Source organism: Odontesthes bonariensis, chromosome 3 (assembly GCF_027942865.1).
Source record: "Odontesthes bonariensis isolate fOdoBon6 chromosome 3, fOdoBon6.hap1, whole genome shotgun sequence".
Lineage (NCBI taxonomy): Eukaryota > Metazoa > Chordata > Actinopteri > Atheriniformes > Atherinopsidae > Odontesthes > Odontesthes bonariensis.
The window spans coordinates 9,585,197-9,611,081 of NC_134508.1; the positions used below are offsets into that span (position 1 = coordinate 9,585,197).

Consider the following 25,885-nt stretch of genomic DNA (forward strand, 5'->3'; position numbering starts at 1 on the left):
AATGGAAATAGAGGGTTTAGTTCAGGCTGATGTGTTGTAGCCGTTTAATGGAGATTTATTACAACGATACACTAATCTTCCGATATGATATGCGATATTCAGCCAACGATTCAATACGATACGATACGATATGATTCGATTCGATAAACGATATTCAGCCAATGATTGGATTTGATTCAATGCAATTCGATCGGTACGGTTTGATCCAATACGATTCGATTCGATTTGATTCAATTTGATACGATTTGATTTGATTTGATTCGATACAGTACGATACGATACGATTTGATTCAATTCGATACGATTTGATTTGATTTGATTTGATTCGATACAATACGATGCGATACGATACGATTTGATACGATTTAAATTCGATTCGATACGATTTAAATACGATACGATTCGATACGATTCGATAGTATTCGATACGATTAGATATGATTCGATTCGATTCGATACACGATATTCAGCCAATGATTGGATTTGATTCTATGCAATTCGATTCGGTATGATTTGATTCAATACAATTTGATTCGATTCGATTCAATTTGATACGATTTTATTTGATTCAATACAATACGATACAATACGATACGATACGATACGATACGATTCGATTAAATTCAATACGATTTGATTTGATTCGATTCGATACAATACGATGCGATACGATACGATTTGATACGATTTAAATTCGATTCGATACAATACGATGCGATACGATACGATTTGATACGATTTAAATTCGATTCGTTACGATTTAAAAACGATTCGATTCGATAATATTCGATACAATTAGATAAGATTCGATTTGATTCGATACGATTAGATAAGATTCGATACGATTTGATACACTTACATCATTTTCTGAAAAAAAGGGACAGTGTGATTTGACATGAATCGTCTCTGATTGGACCGGTGGTCCGTCCTTTGAACCGGAAGGACAACACAGCCAGACAAACAGAAAAAAACGAACATGTCACAAACGTGAAAGCTGTGCACTTTATAACATTTTTATTAACTAATTTATCACTGTTTTGTATAATGTGACCCCCTGGCATTGTATTGTATTAATGTTCTGTTTTTTTTTTAACTAATTGTAACGTCTGACTTTTCAATAAAATTTGCTTTAAAAAAAAAAATGTAATCGATACTCGCGGCTGAAAATTTGATACTTTATCGGGAAACAAAATATCGATATATATCGCAGTATCGATAAATTTGCTCAGCCCAAATCCTGATGGATTCTCATGAAATTCTGAGCCAATCCATCAGATAGTTATTGAGATAATTCACTTATAAGCACAGAAATTAAACTGGTGGTGTTGTGTTCAACGGTTAAGGAGACAAATGCAGACAATGAAATGAACAATGAACCAAAATGTATTTTACTTAGCAAACCAACCCTGTAGTCAGAAAGGGGGTTGGCCAGCTGCAGCGAGGACTGTAGCCTCTTGTACATGGGGCGCCTGCTCAACCCACTACGCCACGGACCACCCCTGTTTTATTATCTATTTTATTATTGTAAAAGTCTGCTGCTCACAGGCTTTTATTTTGTAAAAGTCTGTTGCTCACAGGCTTTTATTTTGTAAAAGTCTGTTGCTGTCTGCTGCGGAATCGGAAAAGAAAGTAATCGGCGGATCCATCAAACATGGAGAAGGGTACGGAACTTTTACTCGGCCATTTTCATTTTAAAGACGGCGGAGTCGACAGAACCAAAGTCATCTGTAAACACTGCCAAGTTGAATTGTCTTCTCAGCGTAGTAGTTCCAGTCTAAAATATCACTTAAAGGCAAAACACACAACTGATAGCAGCAAGTCATTCAAGGAAACAGACAGTGGAGCGAGGCTTCTACATAAAAACTACAGAAAGATGCTGATGTTAAAAGTGTGTTTGCACAACAAATGTTATGGCACTTTCATTCATATGGCAGCACATTTAAAATAAAACTAAATGCTAAAAGCTATACACTACTTATTAATTTATTTTTGGATTTTGCGTACAAATGCGATTAATCATGATTAATCAGGGAAATCATGTGATTAATTAGATTAAACATTTTAATCGTTGCCCAGCCCTAGTTTATATTTAACATTCTTATATTAAACTCCTTTACTCGTGGCCACTGTGGTGGACGTAAACTTCTATTAAAACTGCAGAACTCCTGAACAGCATGTTCCAGGCGGGTTGAATCTAACCCCCAAATCTCCATGTTGTAACACCCCTAAAATCGGATTATAAGAGGCTACAACCCTCCCCCAAATCCACCTCTAGCCTCCCGGGAGAAACAAGAGAGACCCCCCCCCCCCCGTCTTTAATTAGACATCTCCTAAATCTTTAATAATTAGTTTAACTAGTAAACCAGTTAACTCTTAACTCTCCACAGCGTTGGCGGCCGTTTAGCCTCCATATTTCACCAGAGACAGCAGGAATGTGTCTTCAGACACAAAAAAATGAATCCATTAGACAACCAGACAAACTGATGGTCTTCAGCAAATAAGCAACCGATAAAATAGCATCAAAATAACATTAAAATGCATTTAATTCAAAGTTATGAGGAAAATTAGGCTTATCTGTAATAACTGAGTGGGTTGAAATACTGTGAACTGGAAATGTTTGTTGTTTTCTGATATTTTCAGGACCAAACGATGAACTCATAAACTCATCAATAATGAAACTATTTGCAGCTGCAGCTCTGTATTGACATACAGCCATTTGTTTGGGGTAATTCATCCTTTTCTCTCCAGCTTTTTTCACTCTGAATCCATCATTTGCTGTTTTTCTTTGTCTCAAATCATTTTTACTTTGTTGTTTTTAAAGAGGAATGCAACAAAAACACGTAAATCCTGTGAAAAATCAAACAAATTTGAAAGTCTTGATTTGATTTTATCTCAAATCTAACCAATGACTGTCCAATAAAGACGGTAAAGCGCTGTTTTTGGTTCATCTTTAACAGAAAACGTGCATCGGTTGTTCCCATGACGATGCAGGATTGGTAATGGCCTGGATCAGCAGAAGTAAAACTAACTTGCATCCTGCTGGAGATGATGATGATGATGAAGATGATGATGATGCTTCCTGCCTGCTGTGTGTGTGTGTGTGTCAGACACTGCAGTGTGTGTCCTGCATCCACTTTGTTTCATTAAAACACCGCCTGCAGGCTGCTGCTGGTTACACCCTGATTCATAACATTAATAAGAGCTCATGTGTGAGCATATAAAACATCTTTGTTTAACATCCCTGTTTGGAGTTAGAAGTTGCATTTAGTGTGAGTTTGATGTTTTTCAAAGTCTCCAAAGATGTTTCTGCTTCATTATTTCTGGAAGGTTCTGTTGTTCTTCTTGTAAAAAAAATTGTGTTTTTATTGCCTGCCTGCTGTTATTTGTGGTCAGGGTTAGGGTGAAGGGATGAAGGGATGAAGGGATGGGGACAGGAATAAGAGACTCACCCGTCAGTGTGATGCAGAGCAGGCCCGGCATGTCTGCTGCAGTGCTCCCCGCCTCCGCTCTGATCGCACGGATATCAGCCGCAGATGCTCCCCGGGTGTCAGTGAGGAAAAACTCCGCCCTTCACGGCCGCCTCATGTCCCGTTGGAGAGCAGGTTCACCCGGCTAACGGCCCACGTTGCCCCGCCACACGGACACGCGGACAGACGGACGGACTGCGTGTGAGCTGCGGTCAGTCCACAATCTGATCCGCTGCTGCGGCACCGACGCTGGAGTCAGGAGGGCTGCGTCTGCCTGCTGTTCCCTCCTCTGACCGCTAGATGTCGCAGCAGCCAATTGAATCCGTTAGTTTTTTTTTTAAATGTATAAAAATATATGAAACATGTAAAATACAGTTAAAACAGTTAAAGCGAGCCATTAATCAAATCAAATCAAATTTATTTGTATAGCACATTTCATGTACAAAACAATTCAAAGTGCTTCATATAAAATAAAAGCATTGCAGCAGGGAGTGGAAGAAGCATTAAAAATACATAAAAGAATATAAAGAGAAACAAATAAAATGATTTAAATGAATTTAAAAACAAGCAACAGTCCAGATAAGTTCAAAGATATCGTGCAGATTTCATGCAGAGACACATGAGAAAAGAAATGTCTTTAACCTGGATTTAAAAATGTCTCCATTTGGTGAAAGTTTAATCTCCACTGGCAGTTTGTTCCACTTGTTTGCAGCATAACAGCTAAATGCTGCTTCTCCATGTTTAGTCTGGACTCTGGACTGGACCAGCTGACCTGAGTCCTTGGATCTAAGAGCTCTGCTGGCTTTATATTCTCTGAACAGATCACAGATGTATTCAGAAATGAAATGAATAATGAATAATTAATAAGGAAATGAACACATCAACACTGTCAATAAAGTTATATCATTGCGTAAGTTACGTGGAAGTTACGGATTGACGTCAGGTAGTGATAAACGTGAATTAAAGTGATCTATGAAGCAGATTTTTTACCACTTTCACCATCTTGCTGATGATTCAGGGTCCCCAAATGTAAACTGAACTGGTTAAAAAACTCATTTGTTCCGGCCTCAATCTTTCTTCAGGTTTTTTCTGTCCTTGTATTTTACTTAGCTGTACATTTATCTTATGTGGAAAATGAAATATAATGCTGTGTGTGTGGAACGTGCCCCTCTGTGAATCAGTGTGATGGGAGCTTAATCCAAGACAAATGTCCCAAAGGGAACATAAATCGTATCATATAATTTGTTCAGTTGTTTTTAGATGAAAAACATGTTTATAGAGCTGCTTGCTGTTACTGATCTGCACATAAGAAGCTTGGTTGTTGTTAATGGCCTCGTACAGGTGCTCATGCAAACATTTCCGCTTCTTTCACCTTTAGAGACTCTTAAAAAGTCGTATAAAGGGTGGTCGCTGGCGTAGTGGGTTGAGCGGCCGCCCCATGTGCAGAGGCTGCGGTCCTCGCTGCAGCTGGCCCCGGTTCGGGCCCTGCACTGAGGGGTCAGAGGTCACGGGGGTCCAGCTTAGGCTTGCTCCCTGAAACTCCTCCAGATTCCCTGAATGCTTTAATACTTTAAAAAAAAACTCAAACATTCACTTGAGAACAACTCGACAATCTGAGCTGCTTCCTATCCCGCTCTGTTGTACCACCAGAGCAGTTTTCCATCAAATATAAAGGTGTAACTTTATGGAACAAGTATATTCACCTGACGAACAGCTCTCTATAAAAGGAAATTAGAAGATCACCTGTACTCTATGGGACTGTCTTAATACTTTTTCTTCTTTTGATTTATTGTAATTTATTTCTTGATTCATTGCTTGATTTTTTAATTTTGTGATGTGGTTTTTTGTTGTTTTTTCTGTCTCATTGATCCATTTGTTGTTTTATCCTGATAAGATACATTTAATTTTGTTTATGTATCTTAATGGTGAGGTTCTGGATAAGCCCTCCCAGGGTTTCTAACCTCTCCTGCACCGATTCATTGCAGCTTATCATTTATTATCTATTGTATATATATTTATTTTATTCTATTTCTTTCTTTTATGTGATATACTCTTGTTTGTAATATTTTATTAAAGTGCAAACAAACAATAAAAAATATATATATTCTGCTCTGCAGAGGGAGAAATATGCAAATCCCTTCCAGTCTTTCTCTGAGGAACTTTGTTTTAAACACATTTGAGGACAAACTGGAGATCCTCTGAACATCTTTGCCCACATTCGTCATCAGGAACTCATCTTTATATTCTTTTATGTATTTTTAATGCTTCTTCCACTCCCTGCTGCAATGCTTTTATTTTTATGTAAAGCACTTTGAATTGTTTTGTAGATGAAATGTGCTATACAAATAAACTTGATTTAGATAGACACTGTTGATGCTCGTCTGACGGGAACCAAACCACAGCTGTTGGCTACAACTTGAAAAAAGGGAGATGGACTCTCAGATTTATCTAACTTACGTAGAACTTACTGCATAACTATTTTCTGTTCTATGTAGTTACATTTTACTTATGGTCTATAATGGAATGATGATCCGTCTCATCTTTACTTCACTACTAAAAATCAACGCGCCCGCGGTCCTGAATCTGATTGAATGGCTGGAAATCAGTCAGATTGGACGTATTTTGTGACTTTTCCTCAAACAGATGCATCCAACTTGTGCCTTAGATCCTAAAAAAGGAACATTACACCTCAAATTTAACCGAAAATAGAACTTTTAAACACTGTTGATGCTCGTCTGACGGGAATCAAACCACAGCTGTTGGCTACAACTTAAAAAAAAAGGGACAGATGGACTCTCAGATTTATGATGAGAAACACAAATAACACATTAAACCAACTTTATCAAACTTGCACAACTATTTTCTGTAGTTACATTTTCCTTTTCAATGCTAGTTTTAAAATATAGCACTCTGAGGTCATTAAGTTGATGTAAAGTGCTTTATAAATGAAATATATTATTATTACTTAAGGTCTATAATGGAATGATGATCCGTCTCATCTTTACTTCTCTACTAAAAATCAACGCGCCCGCGGTCCTGAATCTGATTGAACGGGTGGAAATCAGTCAGATTGGACGTATTTTGTGTCATTCCAGACTTAATAACGTTGTTTCCTCAAACACAGATGCATCCAACTCGTGCCTTAGATCCTAAAAAGGAACATTACACCTCGAATTTAACAGAAAATAGAACTTCTAAACACTGTTGATGCTCGTCTGACGGGAATAAAACCACAGCTGCAGACGGACACAAGTTGGATAAAGTAAGACTTTAAACCGCACACTTTGGTTTCCCCAGCCTGTAAAACTTACTGCAGACAAACTTTGCTCTGTTGGGAGACAGAAAATACACAACAGTTGTTTATTATCAGAACAGAGCTACAATCCAACATTAAGAAAACAGCTTTTAAGAACTTTCTTTTCCTCATCAGAGGCTTCAGACGCCTCTAAAAGTCTCACATCGAGCAGAAAAGGCTTCAAATATAAACATCTACAGTCAGAAAACATGTTAAATGTGACAGAAATCCAGACGAAGTGAAGCAGGAAGTCGCATCTCTTCAACAACATGTACATTTATTTACAATCCTCTGCAAACCGGAGGGTCGGGAAGCATCCGCCTCGACTCATTTAGGCTCCAGAAGCTCTGCCGAGGGGCTGCTTCGCCTCTAAGATCCGAACCGTCAGGAGAGCAGAGCGTCTCAGACTCCAGCAGGAATGTTTCTGGAGTTAAAAAGTCCTTCCAGGATGAAAACTTCAGCTTCTTAGAACTGCTGCAGGATCAGCTTCTTCTTGCCGTCGTGGCTGAACTTGTTGGAGCGGAAGAGGTCGCTGTCGTAGAAGGCCGACAGGTTGTGGATGCTGATCTGTCTGGCCTGCGGGAGGAAGAACAGAGGCTTTAAAGATCAGGACGTGATGATCTTATTCCTGTTTCTTTCCTCTATCTGATGAAATGTGAAAGTTTAAGAACAAAAGCACCATCAGTTAAATTGCAACGTACCCTGAAAGCAACACTTTGTGCTCAGAAATGTAGTCCGAGTTGGTTTCTGCAGATTAAAGGACCCTCATCTCCAACATGATCCCACAGCAACTTCCACGCATTTTAAACTTTTGCTTTGAGTGTCGTTCCCGCGTTAAAATGGTTCCGGTTGGGGTAAAAGTACCGAATGGGGCCCAAATCCAATTATTTTGTGCTCATATTTAAAGGGATAGTTCGCCTCTTTTGACATGAAGCTGTATGACATCCCATATTAGCAACATCATTTATGAACATTTTCTTACCCCCTGCTGCGTCCTGTGAGCCGAGTTTTGTCCGGCTAGGACTACTTTCATCAACGCCAAAACGAGGCTGGGGTTTAAAAATAAAGCGTTTTGCTTCTCAAAACAATATGCGTTCAAAAGAGTAATACATATACATCACAAAATCGTTCTCCAGGAAAAAGTCAGACCTCACAATCCCTTGGCCCTATTTTCTCTCCCTTCGTATCACTGCCTGCTGCCGCCTGCCGCACCTGTTACAGTGTTTACTGCTCGGTCTGCACAGCAGGCAGTGATATGAAGGGAGAGAAAATAGGGCCAAGGGATTGTGAGGTCTGACTTTTTCCTGGAGAACCATTTTGTGATGCAAATGTTTTACTCTGTTGAACGCATATTAGCCGCATTCGAACAGAGCCGTTCTGATAACTGTCCTTCCCCGGGGGGAACGGTTTCAGTCTGCATTCCCACATTTTCGCAAGAGCGAAATGCATTGTGGGTAAACGCTCTGCATACTGTCTGATCGATGAGTATGCAGTATGTAGTATCGAACACAGCCAAGGTCTCGATCTGAATCAGGTGTGTTGAAGCAGGAAACATCTAAAACCTGCAGGACAGCGGCCCCCCCTGCAGGACAGCGGCCCCCCCTCCAGGACAGACTTTGGACACCCCCGGTGTAAAGCGTCACATCGTGTCTCTACCTTATCGTGCAGGTCCTTCTCGGGGATCTCGATGGTGTCGTTCTGGACTCCGTATCGGTTCCTCTGGTAGGCGACCTGCTCGGCCACCAGCTGTTTGAGGATGAAGAGCAGCAGCTCGTTGTTGTCCCTGCGGAACGCCAGGTACCGGGCGAACGTCTGAGCACAGAAAAACAGATCAGGACGAGTCCGCTTCGAAGAAGAAGAAAACCCGACGACGAGTTCAGGAGCCACGAACCTTCCTCATGCTCCTCATGACGCTGAACTTCTGCGTGTCGATGAAGCTCTCCAGCATCACCCTGATGGCCATGTTGACGTCGTCCTCCAGCACGTAGTCCCGCAGGTGTATCTTGGCGTGAGCCTCCGCCATGCGGATCATGGACTCGATGTGACGCACCGTGATGGGGATGCTGCCCGTCGCCTGTCAGCAAACGTACGTTAGAACCAACACTTCTGAGGATTCCTTTTCTTTATTTCTTTCTTTTCATCACTCCTGTTCTTAACTCCCTCCGTTGGCTTCCTGTCCTTTATAGAACTGATTTTAAACTTTTAATGTTTGTTTTTAAAGCTCTTAACGGCCTCGCCCCATCGTATTTATCTGAGCTTTTAACAGTCCTGGTAGAGCTCTGAGGTCAACAGATCAGTTTCTGCTGGAGGTGCCCAGGTCAGAATAAATAAAGTACATCTACATACTTTCTGGACTGTATAAATAAAGTACATCTCATACTTTCTGGAGAAACCTAAGAAGACTCACCATGGACTCTTTGCGCAGGTCGCTGTAGATGCGCGCCACCTTGTCCTGGTCCATCTGGTTCAGTTTGGGGTGAACCTACACAATCATTCGAAGGTCAAAGGTCAAACCACAACTTTACATTCCTTATACTGCAAAGGTTCCCCGAGGAGCTCGGCGGTGTTCGCACCCGTTCTTTGGCGTAGATGATGTACTTCCTCAGGAGATCCTGTGGGATCGGGGGCACGTCCGACGTGTTGGGCAGAACCACCTCCTCCAAGGCCACGCCTCCCTCCTTGTTGCTGGGGTGATGCTTGATGTGGGAACCGACCACAAAGCGAGCCAGCATCTCATCCTGAGAGAGGGCAGCAAACCACAAGTCAGACGAGTCTGGAGCTCACATCTCCTGACGTTCTGAACCTTCAGGAAACCGGTTTGAGTTCAAACTAAACAGTTTCTCAGGAAATATTATTCAAGATGAATCGATCAAATCCAGATGGTTGCAGCTCATCAGTTTAATCAGATTTTTTTTAAGTAGGGCTGGGCGAGTTAACTCATTGAACGCCGACAAATATTTTATCGCGCATTAACGCAGGTTTTATTATTTATTTTATTATTGTAAAAGTCTGTTGCTCACAGGCTTTTATTTTGTAAAAGTCTGTTGCTGTCTGCTGTGGAACCGGAAAAGAAAGTAATCGGCGGATCCACCAAACATGGAGAAGGGTACGGAACTTTTACTCGGCCATTTTCATTTTAAAGTTCTTCCAGACGGCGGAGTCGACAGAACCAAAGTCATCTGTAAACACTGCCAAGTTGAATTGTCTTCTCAGCGTAGTAGTTCCAGTCTAAAATATCACTTAAAGGCAAAACACACAACTGATAGCAGCAAGTCATTCAAGGAAACAGACAGTGGAGCGAGGCTTCTACATAAAAACTACAGAAAGATGCCAGTGTTTCCCATACATTGAGGAAACTATGGCCGCCATAGTTTGGCCGCCAATCGTTTGAAACACAGCGATTTTTTTTTTTTTTTTTTTTTTTTGGGAAACACAGCGATTTCCTCGAAAACCAACCAACATGACTATACAACAGGTGAATTAGTAATTAAACATGTCCTAAAGTGTGCAATGTCAGAGTTTTGAAGTTTAGTGGCAAAAAAGGTTTATGTGTTATTAGTCGCTGTCGGGGCGATTAACACACACGTTATAGATCAGTGGGTGCGCGTGCATTAAGGTCAGCTGTAATCATCGTGATTTCGTTGACAAACATATTTTTTTGACCTATTTATATTCTGAGAAATAATGTGACATTTGAGCAATGACAGGTACACTAGTATGTTGTCCGGTATGTTGCTTAAAAAAATAGTAAGCTCAATAGTTTCTGTTTAAAATAAGGTGTTTCATCTGTCCCGCATGTGTGTTTCAACCGTCCCGACCAGGCGGAGCGGGGTGAAGTTGGTTTTATATTCGACATTCGCCTATTTTCCAGCTTTGTAATTGTAATAGCGTCACGAAAACCGCACCAATTAGCCTCAGGATGGTATTAATATTTACAGAAAACTAAGACTAACATACCACAGGCTTTATCAACTCACCAAAGTAAGCCTGAAAGATCAGAGTAACCGCGCCGAATATACTTCTAAGTGAACTACGGCAGCCGGAGCGCTTAGGGACCGTCGCAAAAGTGCAACGCCTTTTTTTGTTCTCACTGGATAGTCAACCAATGCACACCAAACCACTTCTGATGGGTTTGTGAACTCACTATAAAGCTTTCACAGCCTTTTAGTTTCCAGAAAAATCATTTTAGTCAGAACATTTACTCAGTGTGCATAGTTAATTCCATTTTAGATTTTTATTTTGTAATAGCTCTCTTGTTTTTAAAGATATCAACACCAAACCACTTCTGATGTGTTCCTGAACTCATTGTGTACTTCCCACACCCTTTGTTATCAAGGAAAACCTTTTCAAGTTTCTCAAAAAGGCATAAGTCCTCACTGTATATGATCCATTCATATTTTTCATGAAGTTTAGTTTTAGCCTGTAAATATTTTCTATTACAATTGTTATCATTGGGTTTTAATGACAAGATGAGGTTTCCTCATAAGCCCACAAGGGTTTCTGACATCTCCAGCACACATTCCTTTTTTTTTTAATTTGGTGTGTTTTATTGTGTATTTTTTTTTTTATTTGAATGAATGTGTGCAAATCAATCAAATAAAATAACACGCCGTGTGGATTCCCCCCCCCCATAGTTTTCAAAAATTCCGTGGGAAACACTGTATGCTGATGTTAAAAGTGTGTTTGCACAACAAATGTTATGGCACTTTCATTCATATGGCAGCACATTTAAAATAAAACTAAATGCTAAAAGCTATACACTACTTTTGGATTCATTTTTGGATTTTGAGTACAAATGTGATTAATCAGGGAAATCATGCGATTAATTAGATTAAACGTTTTAATCGTTGCCCAGCCCTAATTTTAAATGAATCCTGTTGACCATGTAGATCAGGAATGTCCAAAGTCGGTCCTGGAGGGGCCGCTGTCCTGCAGGTTTTAGATGTTTCCTGCTTCCAAACACACCCGATTCAGATTAAATAGATCTCTTCAACAGATTGTTAAGTTCTGCACAAGCCTGCTGATGATGTGTTGATCTGAATCAGGTGTGTTGGAGCAGGAAACATCTAAAACCTGCAGGACAGCGGCCCCTCGAGGACTGACTTTGGACATCCCTGATGTAGATGAAGGTTTACCCAAATCATCCTTTTTCTGAACTCTGGTGTAGAAAAGCGTGGCGCCTCGTACCTGCACGGGGTCGACGGTGTCCCGGACGACACACAGCACGTCGAAACGAGACACGATGGGCTCGGTCAGGTCCACGTTGTCGGCGAAGGTGAGGGACGGGTCGTACCTGCCGCCTGCAGAGAAACAAAAAGACTTTCAGACACCTTCAGCTCCTCCTGAGGACCAATAACCGGTAAAAGCGGCGCCTTTAAACAGTGTCCGTGTGTCAGGGGACGCACCGATGGGGTTGGAGGCGGCGATGACGGTGCACCTGGCCTGCAGCGAGGTGACGATGCCGGCCTTGGAGATGGAGATGCTCTGCTGCTCCATGGCCTCGTGGATGCTCGTCCTGTCGGCGTCGTTCATCTGCGGGACGCAGAGTTACACGTTTTATTAAAACTCTGACGGCTTTCCCTCGCCTCTGAGGACGCGGTCGGGCCTCGGCTCACCTTATCGAACTCGTCGATCAGACAGACGCCGCGGTCGGCCAGCACCAGCGCTCCGGCCTCCAGCGTCCACTCGCGGCTCACCGGGTGTCGCTGCACGTAGGCGGTCAGCCCGACGGCGGAGGCGCCCTGACCCGTGGTGAACACGGCGCGGCTCGCCACCTTCTCCACGTACCTGCAGAGCAGCATCACCTCCTTTTAGGGGCCGATCGGGGTCATTCCTGCCCTATTAGTCTCTTTAACTGCTTTAAATCTGGTTGGATTTCCTTTTCTACATAAACTGAAAATACTTTTAAAAGTGCTCAAAGCTACTAAGACCGATTTAAGGACTCAAAGGTCAGTTTTTAAGGTAAATCAAGGCCTTGACTTCACATTAATGAATGGTTTTATAAATGAACCGGTTGCATACTTGAGGAACTGGGACTTGGCGGTTCCCGGGTCTCCACACAGCAGCGCGTTGATGTCTCCGCGCACCTTGTGTTTCCCACCTGCAGGAGAAGCAGCGAGAGGAGTTTAACAACCTCGGAGGAGGAACAAACCGAGACCCCGCTGATCCAGGATCCCACCCGAGAGGCTTACCTGGATTTTTGGGCTCTCCTCCGAACAGCGCCAGAGCCAGAGCTCTCTTAATGTCCTCGTGACCGTAGATGGACGGCGCGATGCTGGCGAAGATCTGTGGAATGCAAAGAGTCCGATTCAAACCTTCAGGACCGATAACAGGCCGGCGATCGTCTTCTGAACTGCTGAGACGACGTAGCCCACCAACATGTTTGAGCAAATCAAAGCAGCAGCGATGTAGCTAATACTCAGATTAGGACGTTTTCTCAAAGGTTTCGGTATTTTTATTATAAAATCGCACAAGCAGATAGATAATAGTGAAGTTCCATCACTTCCTTGAGAAGAATCAAATAAAAACCACTGAACCAGCGTGAGTTTCTTCCCTTTGAGCTTTACAAAACATTAGATTTTGCACATGGATGTTCACTCATTTCTTTATCCAAGTTATGCTGGCTTAATCTAAAAGGTTATTTATTAAGAAATATGTTTTCATTGATGGTATTCGCTGATCTTTTTCCCTCTAACCTGTCCTGATTTGTGGATCCAGAGCGGATTAAATCACTTTACTGTGCTTATTTGGGCATTTTTTAACACGTTTTCAGCTGCTGTGCTGCTTTATGCTTCATCTACACTGCGTGTTGTGTCAGAATGGATGCCACGACTGTCGGGCTGCTAAACAAACTGCTGAATCCAGCCCAGATTCAAACATTACAACCACAGAGGAGGTCTCGTTAGAAGTCCTGAAACTCCAGTGGAAGTTGTGTGCGCCTCCTCACCCGCTCTCCGATGCGTTCGTCCTTCGACAGCGTGACGATGGCCTTCACGTCTTCGTCGGTGAGCTCTGCCACGGCGACGCCCTGGTCCCTGCGGGTGATGTGATTGGCCAGAATCACCGTGGCGAACACCGGGAAGCCGTTGGCCATGTTCAGAGAGCCGTCGTAGTTGTTGTGGTAGATGCCCGTCAGCTCCTGAGGAGAGAAGAAATATCTCCTTCAGTCTTTTTGCTGGATTTTAGACGTCAGGAACATGACTTTGGCTGTGTTCGAAACAGCATACTTCTCCTACTACTCCTACTAACTTTTTGAGTTAGTAAGCGAGTTTGAGTAAGCGAGAAGTTCCCGGATGCATACTAGATTCTCTGAAATGTTGGGTATGCATCATGAGGTTACTACTCGTACTCAAACTACCCAAGACGCAACGTAACGTGACGTCGCCGATCGTCATTTCCTGTCAAAACGGCAGTTTCAAGCTAGCTACAACGAGGGTAGGTTCACTTCCTGTTTTCAAAACAAAAGCACCAATTGTATGGTAATGGCTTTCCCTATGATAAAAGGCAACGGGTATTTTATTTTGTGAAAATAACCGGAAGTGCGTTGCTCACTGCGGCTAGCTTTAGTAGCGCCGAATTCGTCGGAACAAAATTGTAAACAGCCGGTATTTTGTCAGGTTTTCAACACGTTGGGGATCTAAACGACTACTTTCTCACCTGAAAATGTTTCAAATGTTGCTAAAGTTTACAGAGTTTAGAGCTTTAAGAGAAATCAGCTTCAGGCCGGCTGATTTCGGCTCGGGCGGGAGCGAAATGCATTGTGGGTAAACGCTCTGCATACTGTCTGATCGATGAGTATGCGGTTTCGAAACACAGCCAAACACTTTGTTTTTTTTTTGTTTTTTGGTCGTCTGAGGAGCTCAAACTGAAAACTGACGACGGTAATGAAGAACAAAGGACAAACAGACTCACGATCTCGTCCCCGGGTTTGCAGCTGTCCACCAGGTCGGCGAGCAGGATGGCGTCTTTGGAGCGCGGGAGGCGCCCGGCCGCCACTTTCCCGGGACTCTCCTGGATGGCGATCCTCTGGTAGTTCTGGTACACGGTCTGTTGGAGGGAGACGGCCGGTTAGATTACTCACAGTAACCGGGTTACAACTTATTTGCACTTTTTTTTCTCTCAGTTTGTGCTGAAATAACCATAAAAAAAAACAAGAAAACTGAAAGGCGGTTCCCATCAGCCTCCTCTCACCTCCTCCATGTTGATCTCGAAGGGCCCCAGAGACTGACACTCGGGGCAGGAGCCCGGCTTCACCTCCTGGTTCTGGGACTGGAAGAAGGGCCCCAGCACGAAGTTGCACTTGCTGCAGTTGTACTTGACCATGCCGAGCTGCGGGAGGACACCGGTGCAGCTGCTCACCACCCCGCTGGTCCGGATCAGCTGGTTCAGATGGAGCTGCCTGAGGAGGACCAAAGAAGAAGAAAAAAAAACCAGATGTTTCTTAAGTGCAACAAGCCGCCGCACCGAATAAAACGGGTAATAACACGTCAAACATCGTGTTTTCTTTTAATGAAGTTTCTCTTCATCTTTAACCATTTTAAGCTGTGAAGTTTTTGTTTTGGGGGGGTTTAGAGCTGGGCGAGTTAATTATAAAAAAAATTTTAAATTACAAAAACAAATTTGGGGGGCTTTTGTGCCTTTAATGGATACGAAAGTTCAGAGAGACAGGAAGCAGGGAGCAGAGAGAGGGGGAACGACACGCAGCACAGCCTATGCCTCTTGTACATGGGGCGCTACGCCACGGACCACCGTGTTTTATTATTGTAAAAGTCTGTTGCTCACAGGCTTTTATTTTGTAGATGGATCCACCAAACATGGAGAAGGGTACGGAACTTTTACTCGGCCATTTTCATTTTAAAGTTCTTCCAGACGGCGGAGTCGACAGAACCAAAGTCATCTGTAATCACAGCCAAGTTGAATTGTCTTCTCAGCGTAGTAGTTCCAGTCTAAAATATCACTTAAAGGCAAAACACACAACTGATAGCAGCAAGTCATTCAAGGAAACAGACAGTGGAGCGAGGCTTCTACATAAAAACTACAGAAAGATGCTGATGTTAAAAGTGTGTTTGCACAACAAATGTTATGGCACTTTCATTCATATGGCAGCACATTTAAAATAAAACTAAATGCTAAAAGTTATACACTACTTTTGGATTCATTTTTGGATTTTGTGTACAAATGCAATTAATCGTGATTAATCAGGGAAATCATGTGATTAATTAAATTAAAAATTTGAATCGTTGCCCAGCCGTCGTTTTTTTTTTTTTTTCTTTAAAACCTGGCACTTAAAGGGCTACTAACCCACGTAATACCTGTAAATAGTGATTACACCAACATCTAAACCCCGGTTTGGACCCTAACCTGCTGCAGTTACTGTTTTAATCTCTGATCACTAACAGTTATTGTTAGTGTTGTTTTTGTCAGTATTGTTACCTGAGCGATCGGATCTCCTCCACCAGCGGCAGGTTACAGATGCGGACGTGGATCTCGTGAGCGATGCGGTTGTACTTCGGGTACATGGCGAGCACCACTTCCTTGGCCGCTTCATCGAAAACCTGCCAAGAGCAGAAAAGTCGGTGGGAACGCAGCCGGGTTTGATCAGGTCCGTCGCTCTGCAGCAGGTTGCACAAAAAACTCACCTTCAGCATCTCAGTCGGCGCCTCCGGCAGGAAATAAGCCAACACGTGCTCTCTGGCGGCGAGATCTTCGTAGTTCACGACCAGACTCTCCTTATTTTCTGCAGGTCGGAGGATAAAAACGAACACTCGCGTTATTCTGAGCAGGAGACGGCTCGGGGTCGCTCAGCTCCAACGCCACAAACCCCAGCTACCTTTGCACATGTCGCTGATCTTCTCTTTGAACACGTTGTGTCCGTTTTCGTCCACATGCGTCCGCAGGAAGTTCTTGAAGCGGTTGTAGATCTCCAGCCGCGGCGCCGCCATGGACACCCACTCCCTCACGGTGTGGCCCTGCGGGTCAGGAAAAAAACAAACAAAAAAAAAAACAAACGTCAAACACGATCCACCACCGGCGGACCCGCAAAGCTTCGAGCGGTCCGGAGGCAAAAACCACGGAATAATCCTTTAGGCCACCTATGAAATCCCACCTAACGGTTTAATGAAACGCATACAAAATCCAACTCTTTACAATAACAATACCCTCCAGTCTCAATCCAAATCTCCAACACTCTGCCCCAACAAAACATTTTTGCCTCCCTTTTAAAACCCCGACCCTTAGTCACATGACCAATTAGACCAAACCATTAACAGGTAGGTTCAAATATTTACATAATTATCAATAAATCATAAATATGTACATACATCCATAATTGCAATATAATCACCTATTTACAAACCACTAAAACCATTACTTAACACCCAAAACACATATACATGAATAGACATCTTTACACACTCCCCTGCTCCCCCCTCCTACTTGCTACTGTCCTCCGGGACCATATTTAAGGGTTCATGTCCCCGGGGACCTCTTTTGATGTGATACATCAGCAGCCGGTCGAGGTAAGTTTCGCCTTTGTTTTGTTATAGTTCATTTCAATCCGCGATTGTGTACGGAGGTAACGGCGAGCGCGGCGTTACAATCACCAACCTTCATGTCCTCCAGGTTCTCGATGCTCTCGATCATCTCCTCTTCGTCTCCGTCCGTGACGCCCTCTGCTGCGCGCTCAGCCAGTCGCCGGCGGCGAGCAGCGGGGCGCTCGTCGTCCTCGTCTTCGCTGTCTGGAAAAAAGCAAAATAAACTATTTACTCTCAGTTGGATCAGAACTCGCTCATCGACCGCTGGTTCATCTGATCCAATGTTCCCTCTAGTTTTTCATGTGTCTGGGCATACACACAAGCTCCCTGAGCACACTGAGCACCACTGTGAGCAACATCAGATGTGCACGCTGTGGCCACACACCAGCATCACACCTGTTCAAAACCTTGGATCATAGCCAGTTACATGGCTTATTTAAAATAATCAAATCACAGCAGCAATTTCCATTAGTTACTTTTAATATAAGCGATTTGGCCCACTTAAAATGAAGACAAAAATCTTGTTGTGCATGAGATGTGTAGTATGTTATCTGTTATATGTGAGAGTCATGTTGCAGCCTGCATGTTTTGCAGAGTAGACTGTGACTCAAAAGAAAAAAATCTGTTTCAGTTTCACCGCTTGTTCTTCTATTTGCACTCAGACAGCCATTCCATCCTAAAAGAACCGCATTTCTTTTTTACTTTGGCTCGGTGAGTGGATGTGTCGCTGGCGCTGCCCGTTCGATTCGCCATGATAAGGGGCGTCTCTTAGCTCCTAATGCTGCGTGTACACCAAGAGCGACCTACGCTACCTGAGCGCCGGAAATCATTATTTCTCTATGGAGGGTGAGCTACCTGAGCTACCAGAGCGGATTCAAGTGATTAAACTCAAGCTAACATTATGGTAATGAGCTATGACGCGTTTCGGCGAAAACCAATGACAATCCACAGATTGTAGGGGTCCGACAATCCGCGGGGTTCGCAGAAACAGACGTGTAAACTTTAGTTCCTATCCAAACAATAGTCGTTTAATCCTGAGACTGTTGCAATTGCCGTGTCGAGTGCTTCAATACAATAGTGTAGTAACCCCACACATACCTTTCTCACTGCAATTAAGTTTTATTTCGGATTTATTTCGAATTTAGTTTCTTTTTCACAGCTGCCTCTGCTATTCCTGCTCTTCTCAGGTGTACCTAATGTAGTTTTACATCATTTGTAACGTGATGTAAATCTTGTATAACAATTTGTAAATAACAACACGTTTATTCGTGTCCCTGCCCTCTCTTTCCTCATGTTTTTTAAAAAATTTAACATTCTAAATGTGACGTCACGAGCTACCAAAGCAAATTCTCAAGCGAAGCTTCTCCAGCGCCCGCAGGTCGCTCTTGGTGAACACGCAGCATAACTCCGCCGCACTGTTGTTAGCTAGCTAACCTGCACGGTGTGTATGGGCACGAATGCAAGCACTACCAATGCTCTGATTGGCTGCATTGCGTAAGTAAACCGTATCGTATCATTGGCTGAACACCTGTCACTCACTGCGTTACATTGAAAAATGGTACAGAAAAACACATTATTGGTCTAATTAATTAGATTAGGTCTAGTATTAGATATTAATTAATACATTTATGGTGAATTTTATTTTCTGCGCTGCATAGATTTTCTTGTGCGCTGAGAATGTGCGAGCAGCTTAGAGGGAACATTGATCTGATCGAGTGCAAAGTATTCCCAAACAGCTTCCAGATGTGTTCATTCATTCACCCCCCCCTCACCGTAGAGCAGGCCCCTCCTCAGCCGGCCGCTGGCCCCCTGCTCCCGGTCCCTCCTCCTCATCGCCTCCTCCGCCGAAGCCCGGGCTCCGGGCGACAGCTCCGACAGATCCTCGTCATCCAGGTCCAAACCCTCTGCCTCGTACTGATCCAGAGCCGGGATGGCACGGTAATCCCTAAACAAGCAGAGGAAGTTATGGTCGTAAAGCCCAAAAAAAGAAAAACAACACAAAACTCCGCTCTGGTGTTCGGATCCGGGGCCTCACCTCTCCATCCCGTCCCCAATCAGTTCCTCTCCATCCCCGTCTTCCTCCTCCTCTCCGGGCAGGTGTCCGTCCCCCAGCAGCCCCTCGGACTCATCCTCAAAGGGAGGCAGGTCTCGCCCGGGGCTGGAGGTCAGGTCTCCTCTCCTGGAGGCTCGGCTGGGGCTGGTGGCCACGTGGAACGACTCTGAGGAATCCTGCCCACAAATCATTTACATTTTTTTTATTTTTTTAAATCTCAAACGTAGCAGATCTCTTCAGTTTAAAATAACTTTACATTGTTTCATGGCAAATCATCTGAATTACTCATGTACGTACTCAACTAGGGTTTAACTTTGAATAAATGGAGACTTCCAGTAACCTTTAAGTCCAAAATAATCACAGCAAAGTGGCTTTCATGATCAATTCTGTGACTAAGATATCTCATCTCTATAAATATAGAACAAGGCCCTTTAAGTCCTGCATTTACAGCAAAATATCACATTAAAAAACACATGTTCACTAAGTTATAGTGTTGTTTTTATTATTGAAATACTGATGGGCTTTAACGTTTCTGTTGAAAAAAGATGATTTTATCCTCAGAAACATGCAGATTTATGACCTGGGTAAAAAGTCTGTTATTAAAAACATCATTTTTAATAAACTACGGCCTGTTGCAGCGCAGCAAAAAGCAGTTTAAGATGAGCAGAGCATTATGTAGCTTTAGAAAAATGTGATTAGATCAGAGCAGTGAGAATAATTCAAAGATGCAGAATAAAAAGGATCAAAATGAACCATGCAAGGAAAAAACGGACTAAATGAACAAGGGAGGATGACTTAGAATCTGTTTTTAATACAATTTAGCTTTTAAAACACCCGGAGGAGCAGGTTCTGACCCGTTTTAATGTTTTACTCATTATCATTTACTCATATCCATCGACAGAAACGTTTTAAGCTCTGAATTTGTTCGTTAAACCCCACAAAAAAAAAAACTCTTCATCTGCAACCACATGGCAAAACCTTTCTGAGCAAGACAACAAAACAGGCCGAACACAGAGTGCCATCCCAGGGCCGCTTTATACAAACCTGCACATTTTAAAACTAGAAGTCGAGATTAACACTTAACTGCGTCTAAATTTAGTCAAAAATAAACGATCTGGGTTCTGAAAAGAGAACCCTCTCTGTCATTGTTGTGGCCCAGACAGCAGTAAAAACACTAAAACTGGGGAAAAAACTCAGACTAAAACAGTAAAATCAACTTGTAGTTAACTTATTCCTCTGCTAATGTACAATTAAACCGAGCCGCTGAGGCGGTTTATCCGTTTTAAACCGTTACAACTCACCGCCATTGCTGCGCTGCTGTCTGTCTGCCTCCTCTGAAGACACTTCTACTTCCTGCCGGGAGACGCTTTTCGCGCGAAAAAAACCACGTGACGCTGAAAGCCCGCGAAACATGATGAATATTCAAATCAGCATCTGACGTCAGGCTTTCTCATTGGTGGATTTGTTTTTAAAGGGGCGGGGTCTTGAACCAGAGCATGTTCGTTTTACAACTAACCAAACCAGGGAAGCATGTTTTCCGGGTGAGTAAAAATGGCTGTTAGAGGAGGCGGTGCGCACCGTAGCTTAAAACAAACGCACCCTTTTGTAACGGCCGTGGGACTGGGCGGTGTTTATGACGTAATACATTTTCCCGGGAAAATATTTTTTGAATAAATAAACTGTAAAAACACACTTATGCAGACCTCATATTGTTTACATGTTTTATAGATGATTTATATTAGTTTGTCTTATAACTTTCCCTAAGTGTAAAATACTGAGGAAAATGTGACATAATGTTATCATGGATACAGGCAGTTACACTGTTGGCTTTGAAATGAGCCTTATTGCGTTGTGTATATATTTTTAAATTTGCCACATGAAGTTGGAACAGTTCTTAATAAAAAAACATCTGCTGAAAATGCCTTTGAACTACTTTCTGTGTGAAAACTTCAACAATCAAACAGTTCAAACAGTTCAAAGATTCAAAGATTCAAAGATTCAAAGTTTTATTTGTCACATGCATAGTTATACATGTACAACATGCAGTGAAATGACCTTTGACCGCCGTCCACAAAATATAAACTAGGTAGCAAAGTAACATTAATAGAAAGTTAAAGTAAAATTAAAAATTCCTAAATTAGAATAGTAGAATATCAAATAAAATATATAAAATTTATACGCAAGATTAAAATACAAAACAAGATTAAAAATATATACATAAAGAATAAAATAGAGTACAAAATAAAGTAAAGTAAATATATGTATGTGCACAGGTTCAGTTATTGATCAGACTCATGAGGTGAGACACATTGATAATAAATAAAGAACAAAACCAAGAAACATTTCAGGCTCTTATTGTCAGTAAAAACAAACTCAATGGCGATTTTTTCATTTTATTCCCTCCCTTCGGTCCCTCCTTTTTCTCTCTGTTTATTTCTTTCTTTCTTTCTTTGGATCACTTTCTTCCTCCCTTAATTATTTATTTTGCTTTCCTTTTTTCCGCCTTCTCTCTGTATTTGCTTCTCTCTCTCTCTCTCTTTTGATTCCAAAAAAACTTGGGACACTTTATAAAATGTAAATAGAAACAGGATGCAATGATTCTCAAATCAAAGAAGTTAACATTTTATTTACAAAAAAAAGAAATAAAAATATTCAAAGTTGAGACGTTTTTATTTCAAGAACAAATTTAGCTCATTTTGAATCTGACGGCAGCAACACGCCTCAAAAAAGTTCAAACGAGAGCAAAAGTAACTGGTAGAAATAAGGAACATCTGGAGGAACTTGTTGTAACTAATTAGCTTAATTGGCAACAGGTCAACTCGTTATTATCGCGTTAACTCATTAATTATTTAACGCGACAAATATTTTATTGCGCATTAGCGCAGGTTTTATTATTAATTTTATTATTGTAAAAGTCTGTTGCTCACAGGCTTTTATTCTGTAAAAGTCTGCTGCTGTCTGCTGCGGAACCGGAAAAGAAAGTAATCGGCGGATCCACCAAACATGGAGAAGGGTACGGAACTTTTACTCGGCCATTTTCATTTTAAAGTTCTTCCAGACGGCGGAGTCGACAGAACCAAAGTCATCTGTAAACACTGCCAAGTTGAATTGTCTTCTCAGCGTAGTAGTTCCAGTCTAAAATATCACTTAAAGGCAAAACACACAACTGATAGCAGCAAGTCATTCAAGGAAACAGACAGTGGAGCGAGGCTTCTACATAAAAACTACAGAAAGATGCTGATGTTAAAAGTGTGTTTGCACAACAAATGTTATGGCACTTTCATTCATATGGCAGCACATTTAAAATAAAACTAAATGCTAAAAGCTATACACTACTTTTGGATTCATTTTTGGATTTTGCGTACAAATGCGATTAATCGCGATTAATCAGGGAAATCATGTGATTAATTAGATTAAATATTATAATAGTTGCCCAGCCCAAGAAAAAAAATCTTGCTGGTAAGTAAATAATATTTTATTCTGATGAGATGTTCTGAATCAACCTACAAAGCGGTTGTCATTACTAAACATGTGTCATTGAAGGTATTAAAGGACAATCTGAGTCACTTCCAGAGAGCTCAGACCATGCTTATCATCATCAGCCTCTGGCTTTTAAGGTTCCTCGCTCCTCTTTTTGTCTACTTTCTTCTGACCCAGTCTGCAAAATGGAAGGAGGAGGAGGAGGAGGAATTTCTGCTCTTATTGGCTGTGTAGTTTTTTCTGTCTTACTTTGATTGGTTGGAGTAGTGAACAGGGAATCCCTCAGTGTTGATTTACTCTGACCAGTCAGGCCTAACTGCCCCAGGTAGCCCTGCAGTCCAGACCTAAACTGATCCAACATCACTGCAAACACTGCAACCTTTGTTTCCAAGACCCTAACCCTCCCTGATTAAGCGCGTCTGTGGAGTTGAGTGTTTCTTTCTGCCCAGCAGAGAGTGAAACAAACCAGTTTCCTTTCAAATGTGTGCAGACAGAGGGAGACAGTCAGAGGTTTATGCTGGAGGAACTGTGGAGAACAGCCAGCAGACCATTTTCACATATTCTGGAGCTGCTCAGCTATTCAGCCATACTGGCAAGAGATCATGCGGACAATCCAAAATATTTTTGGCGATGAAATTCACAATCTATCTCGGCAATATTGCACCCCATTTACTGGTGCGAGACAAATATCTTTAAAAAATATTATTAGCAGCCAGCAAGAAAGCTGTAACCCGGAAATGGCTGCAGGCTTCACCCCATCTATTTTCATCTGCGTTTGAATAAAGCTCAAAACTTAATCGCATTTGAACTACTGATTTTATCTATTGTTCTTATTTCTTTCTTTTTTGTTTAAAATTTAAATCATGCTTTTTATTTCTACTGTTTTAATGTCTCTGTAAAGCACTTTGAATAGCCTTGTAGTTGAATTGTGCTGTACAAATAAACTTGCCTTGCCTTGCCTTGCCAACAGAGACAGACCGGATAGATGTTGTGACAAATATTCAAAATATTGAGAGGATGACCTTTTCGCTAAGTCTACGGATCGATAAGTATTCGCAATACTGGGAAAAATGGATTGTGTTTGTGGCCACGAGAGATGCTCACTGAGCCGTTACTGTATGAACCGACTTGTATCATCAGCATAATGTCTGTATGAATGTGTAGGTGACCAACTGTTTGTTCTGTTTTTCTGTATATTGTTTCTTTCTATAAAAATAAAGTACAAAAAATAAAAATATAAAAGATATTTGTCTCGCACCAGTAAATGGGGTGCAATATTGCCGAGATAGATTGTGGGAAAGGGAGCGGTGAATTTCATCACCAAAAATATTTTGGATATCCGTATGATCTCTTGCCAGTACGGCTGAATAGCTGAGCAGCTCCAGAATATGTGAAAATGTTCTGCTAGCTGTTCTCCACAGTTCCTCCAGCATAAACCTCTGACTGTCTCCCCTGTCTGCACACATTTGAACTCAGGAGTTTTGAAATATTTGATCAGATTCCGCCAGCAGAAATCTCTCCACAGACCAGAACTGGTGGAAGTTAACTGCACAGAGCAAATATTCAACCACTCTTCTTCTGTGGTGACGGTTCCAGATTCTTTTTCCCACCTTAATCTAACCTTATCTGTTGAGTGTTTCTTATTGGATCGAATACGGAAAAAAGGACAGTGTTTAAACAAGTTTCTTATTGTCCTTTTTTTTGTACATGTCCACAAATGTATTTAAAAAATATTATTAGCAGCCAGCAACAAAGCTGTAACCCGGAAATGGCTGCAGGCTCCAACAGAGACAGACTGGAGAGATGTTGTGACAAATATTCAAAATATGGAAAGGATAACTATTCGCAATACTGGGAAAAATGGATTGTGTTTGTGGCCACGAAATTGAGCCATTACTGTATGAACCGACTTGTATCATCAGGCAAGGCAGCTTTTTACCATCTCAGAAACATCAACAGAATTAAAGGTTTCCTCTCCCAAAAAGACCAGGAGAAACTCATCCATGCATTCATCTCCAGTAGACTCCATCACTGTAATGCTCTTTTAACTGGACTTCCCAAAAAGAGCATTAAACATCTGCAGCTCATCCAGAACGCTGCTGCTGGAGTTTTAACCCGGACTAAGAGATCTGAACACATCACAGCAGCTTTAAAATCTTTACTCTGGCTTCCAGTCAGTCACAGAATAGATTTTAAAAGCCTGCTGATGGTTTACATCTGTGATCTGTTCAGAGAATATAAACCCAGCAGAGCTCTTAGATCCAAGGACTCAGGTCAGCTGGTCCAGTCCAGAGTCCAGACTAAACATGGAGAAGCAGCATTTAGATGTTATGCTGCAAACAAGTGGAACAAACTGCCAGTGGAGATTAAACTTTCACCAAATGGAGACATTTTTAAATCCAGTTAAAAACATTTCTTTTCTCATGTGTCTATGCATGAAATCTGCACGATATCTTTGAATTTATCTGGACTGTTGCTTGTTTTTAAATTCATTTAAATGATTTTATTTGTTTCTCTTTATATTCTTTTATGTATTTTTAATGCTTCTTCCACTCCCTGCTGCAATGCTTTTATTTTATGTGAAGCGCTTTGAATTGTTTTGTACATGAAATGTGCAATATAAATCAATTTGATTTGATTTGATTTGATCAGCATAATGTCTGTATGAATGTGTAGGTGCCCAACTGTTTCTTCTATGTTTTTCTGTATATTGTATGTTGTTTCTTTCTATAAAAATAAAGTACAAAAAAACCCAGTTTCCTTTCAGCAACGTGTTGGAGCAGGAAACCTGTTAAATTTATGTTGCAGAGGGTGGAGAATAAAGGAGCTGGCAGGCGGAGGCAAAAAACTGAAAAGAGGTGGAAAAAATGCGAAAAAGGTGGGTTTGTTGTTCCTGCTGGTTCCCAAAGAGAAAAGGGAGATGTCTGAGAAGAAAAAAGGCTGCAGAAGTGAGCAGATGAAAGTGTAGGCTGTTGAGCTGCTGTGGGCAGTGGAGCAGAGCGGCAGCAGGAGTGACTGTGGGCGGGGAAAGAGGAAGTGTGGTCGACAGGAGAGGAAT

At 41.9% G+C, this 25,885-nt stretch overlaps 2 protein-coding genes across 3 annotated transcripts in view; both read right to left on the reverse strand.

Annotated features, from left to right (window-relative positions):
• podxl2 (podocalyxin-like 2) overlaps nucleotides 1-3,746 on the reverse strand; it is a 28,690-nt gene extending 24,944 nt beyond the window's left edge. For both annotated transcript variants that reach the window (XM_075460206.1, XM_075460204.1), the window contains exon 1: nucleotides 3,450-3,746. In XM_075460206.1, coding sequence (XP_075316321.1) covers nucleotides 3,450-3,480 — 31 coding nt within the window. In that variant the 5' untranslated portion in view covers nucleotides 3,481-3,746. The remainder of the gene's footprint in view (nucleotides 1-3,449) is intronic.
• A 3,140-nt stretch (nucleotides 3,747-6,886) lies between these two features.
• On the reverse strand, nucleotides 6,887-20,715 carry mcm2 (minichromosome maintenance complex component 2). The gene is made up of 20 exons (XM_075460207.1): nucleotides 20,649-20,715; nucleotides 19,330-19,523; nucleotides 19,067-19,239; nucleotides 17,368-17,498; nucleotides 16,592-16,730; nucleotides 16,401-16,498; nucleotides 16,195-16,316; nucleotides 14,953-15,160; nucleotides 14,674-14,808; nucleotides 13,709-13,900; nucleotides 12,954-13,047; nucleotides 12,784-12,862; nucleotides 12,378-12,549; nucleotides 12,168-12,294; nucleotides 11,950-12,062; nucleotides 9,336-9,500; nucleotides 9,170-9,244; nucleotides 8,654-8,836; nucleotides 8,419-8,574; nucleotides 6,887-7,338 (listed from the first exon to the last, which is right to left on the reverse strand). Exons 1-20 carry the CDS (start codon nucleotides 20,652-20,654, stop codon nucleotides 7,228-7,230), a joined length of 2,673 nt encoding a protein of 890 aa, XP_075316322.1. The 5' UTR covers nucleotides 20,655-20,715; the 3' UTR covers nucleotides 6,887-7,227.
• Nucleotides 20,716-25,885: the final 5,170 nt, after the last annotated feature.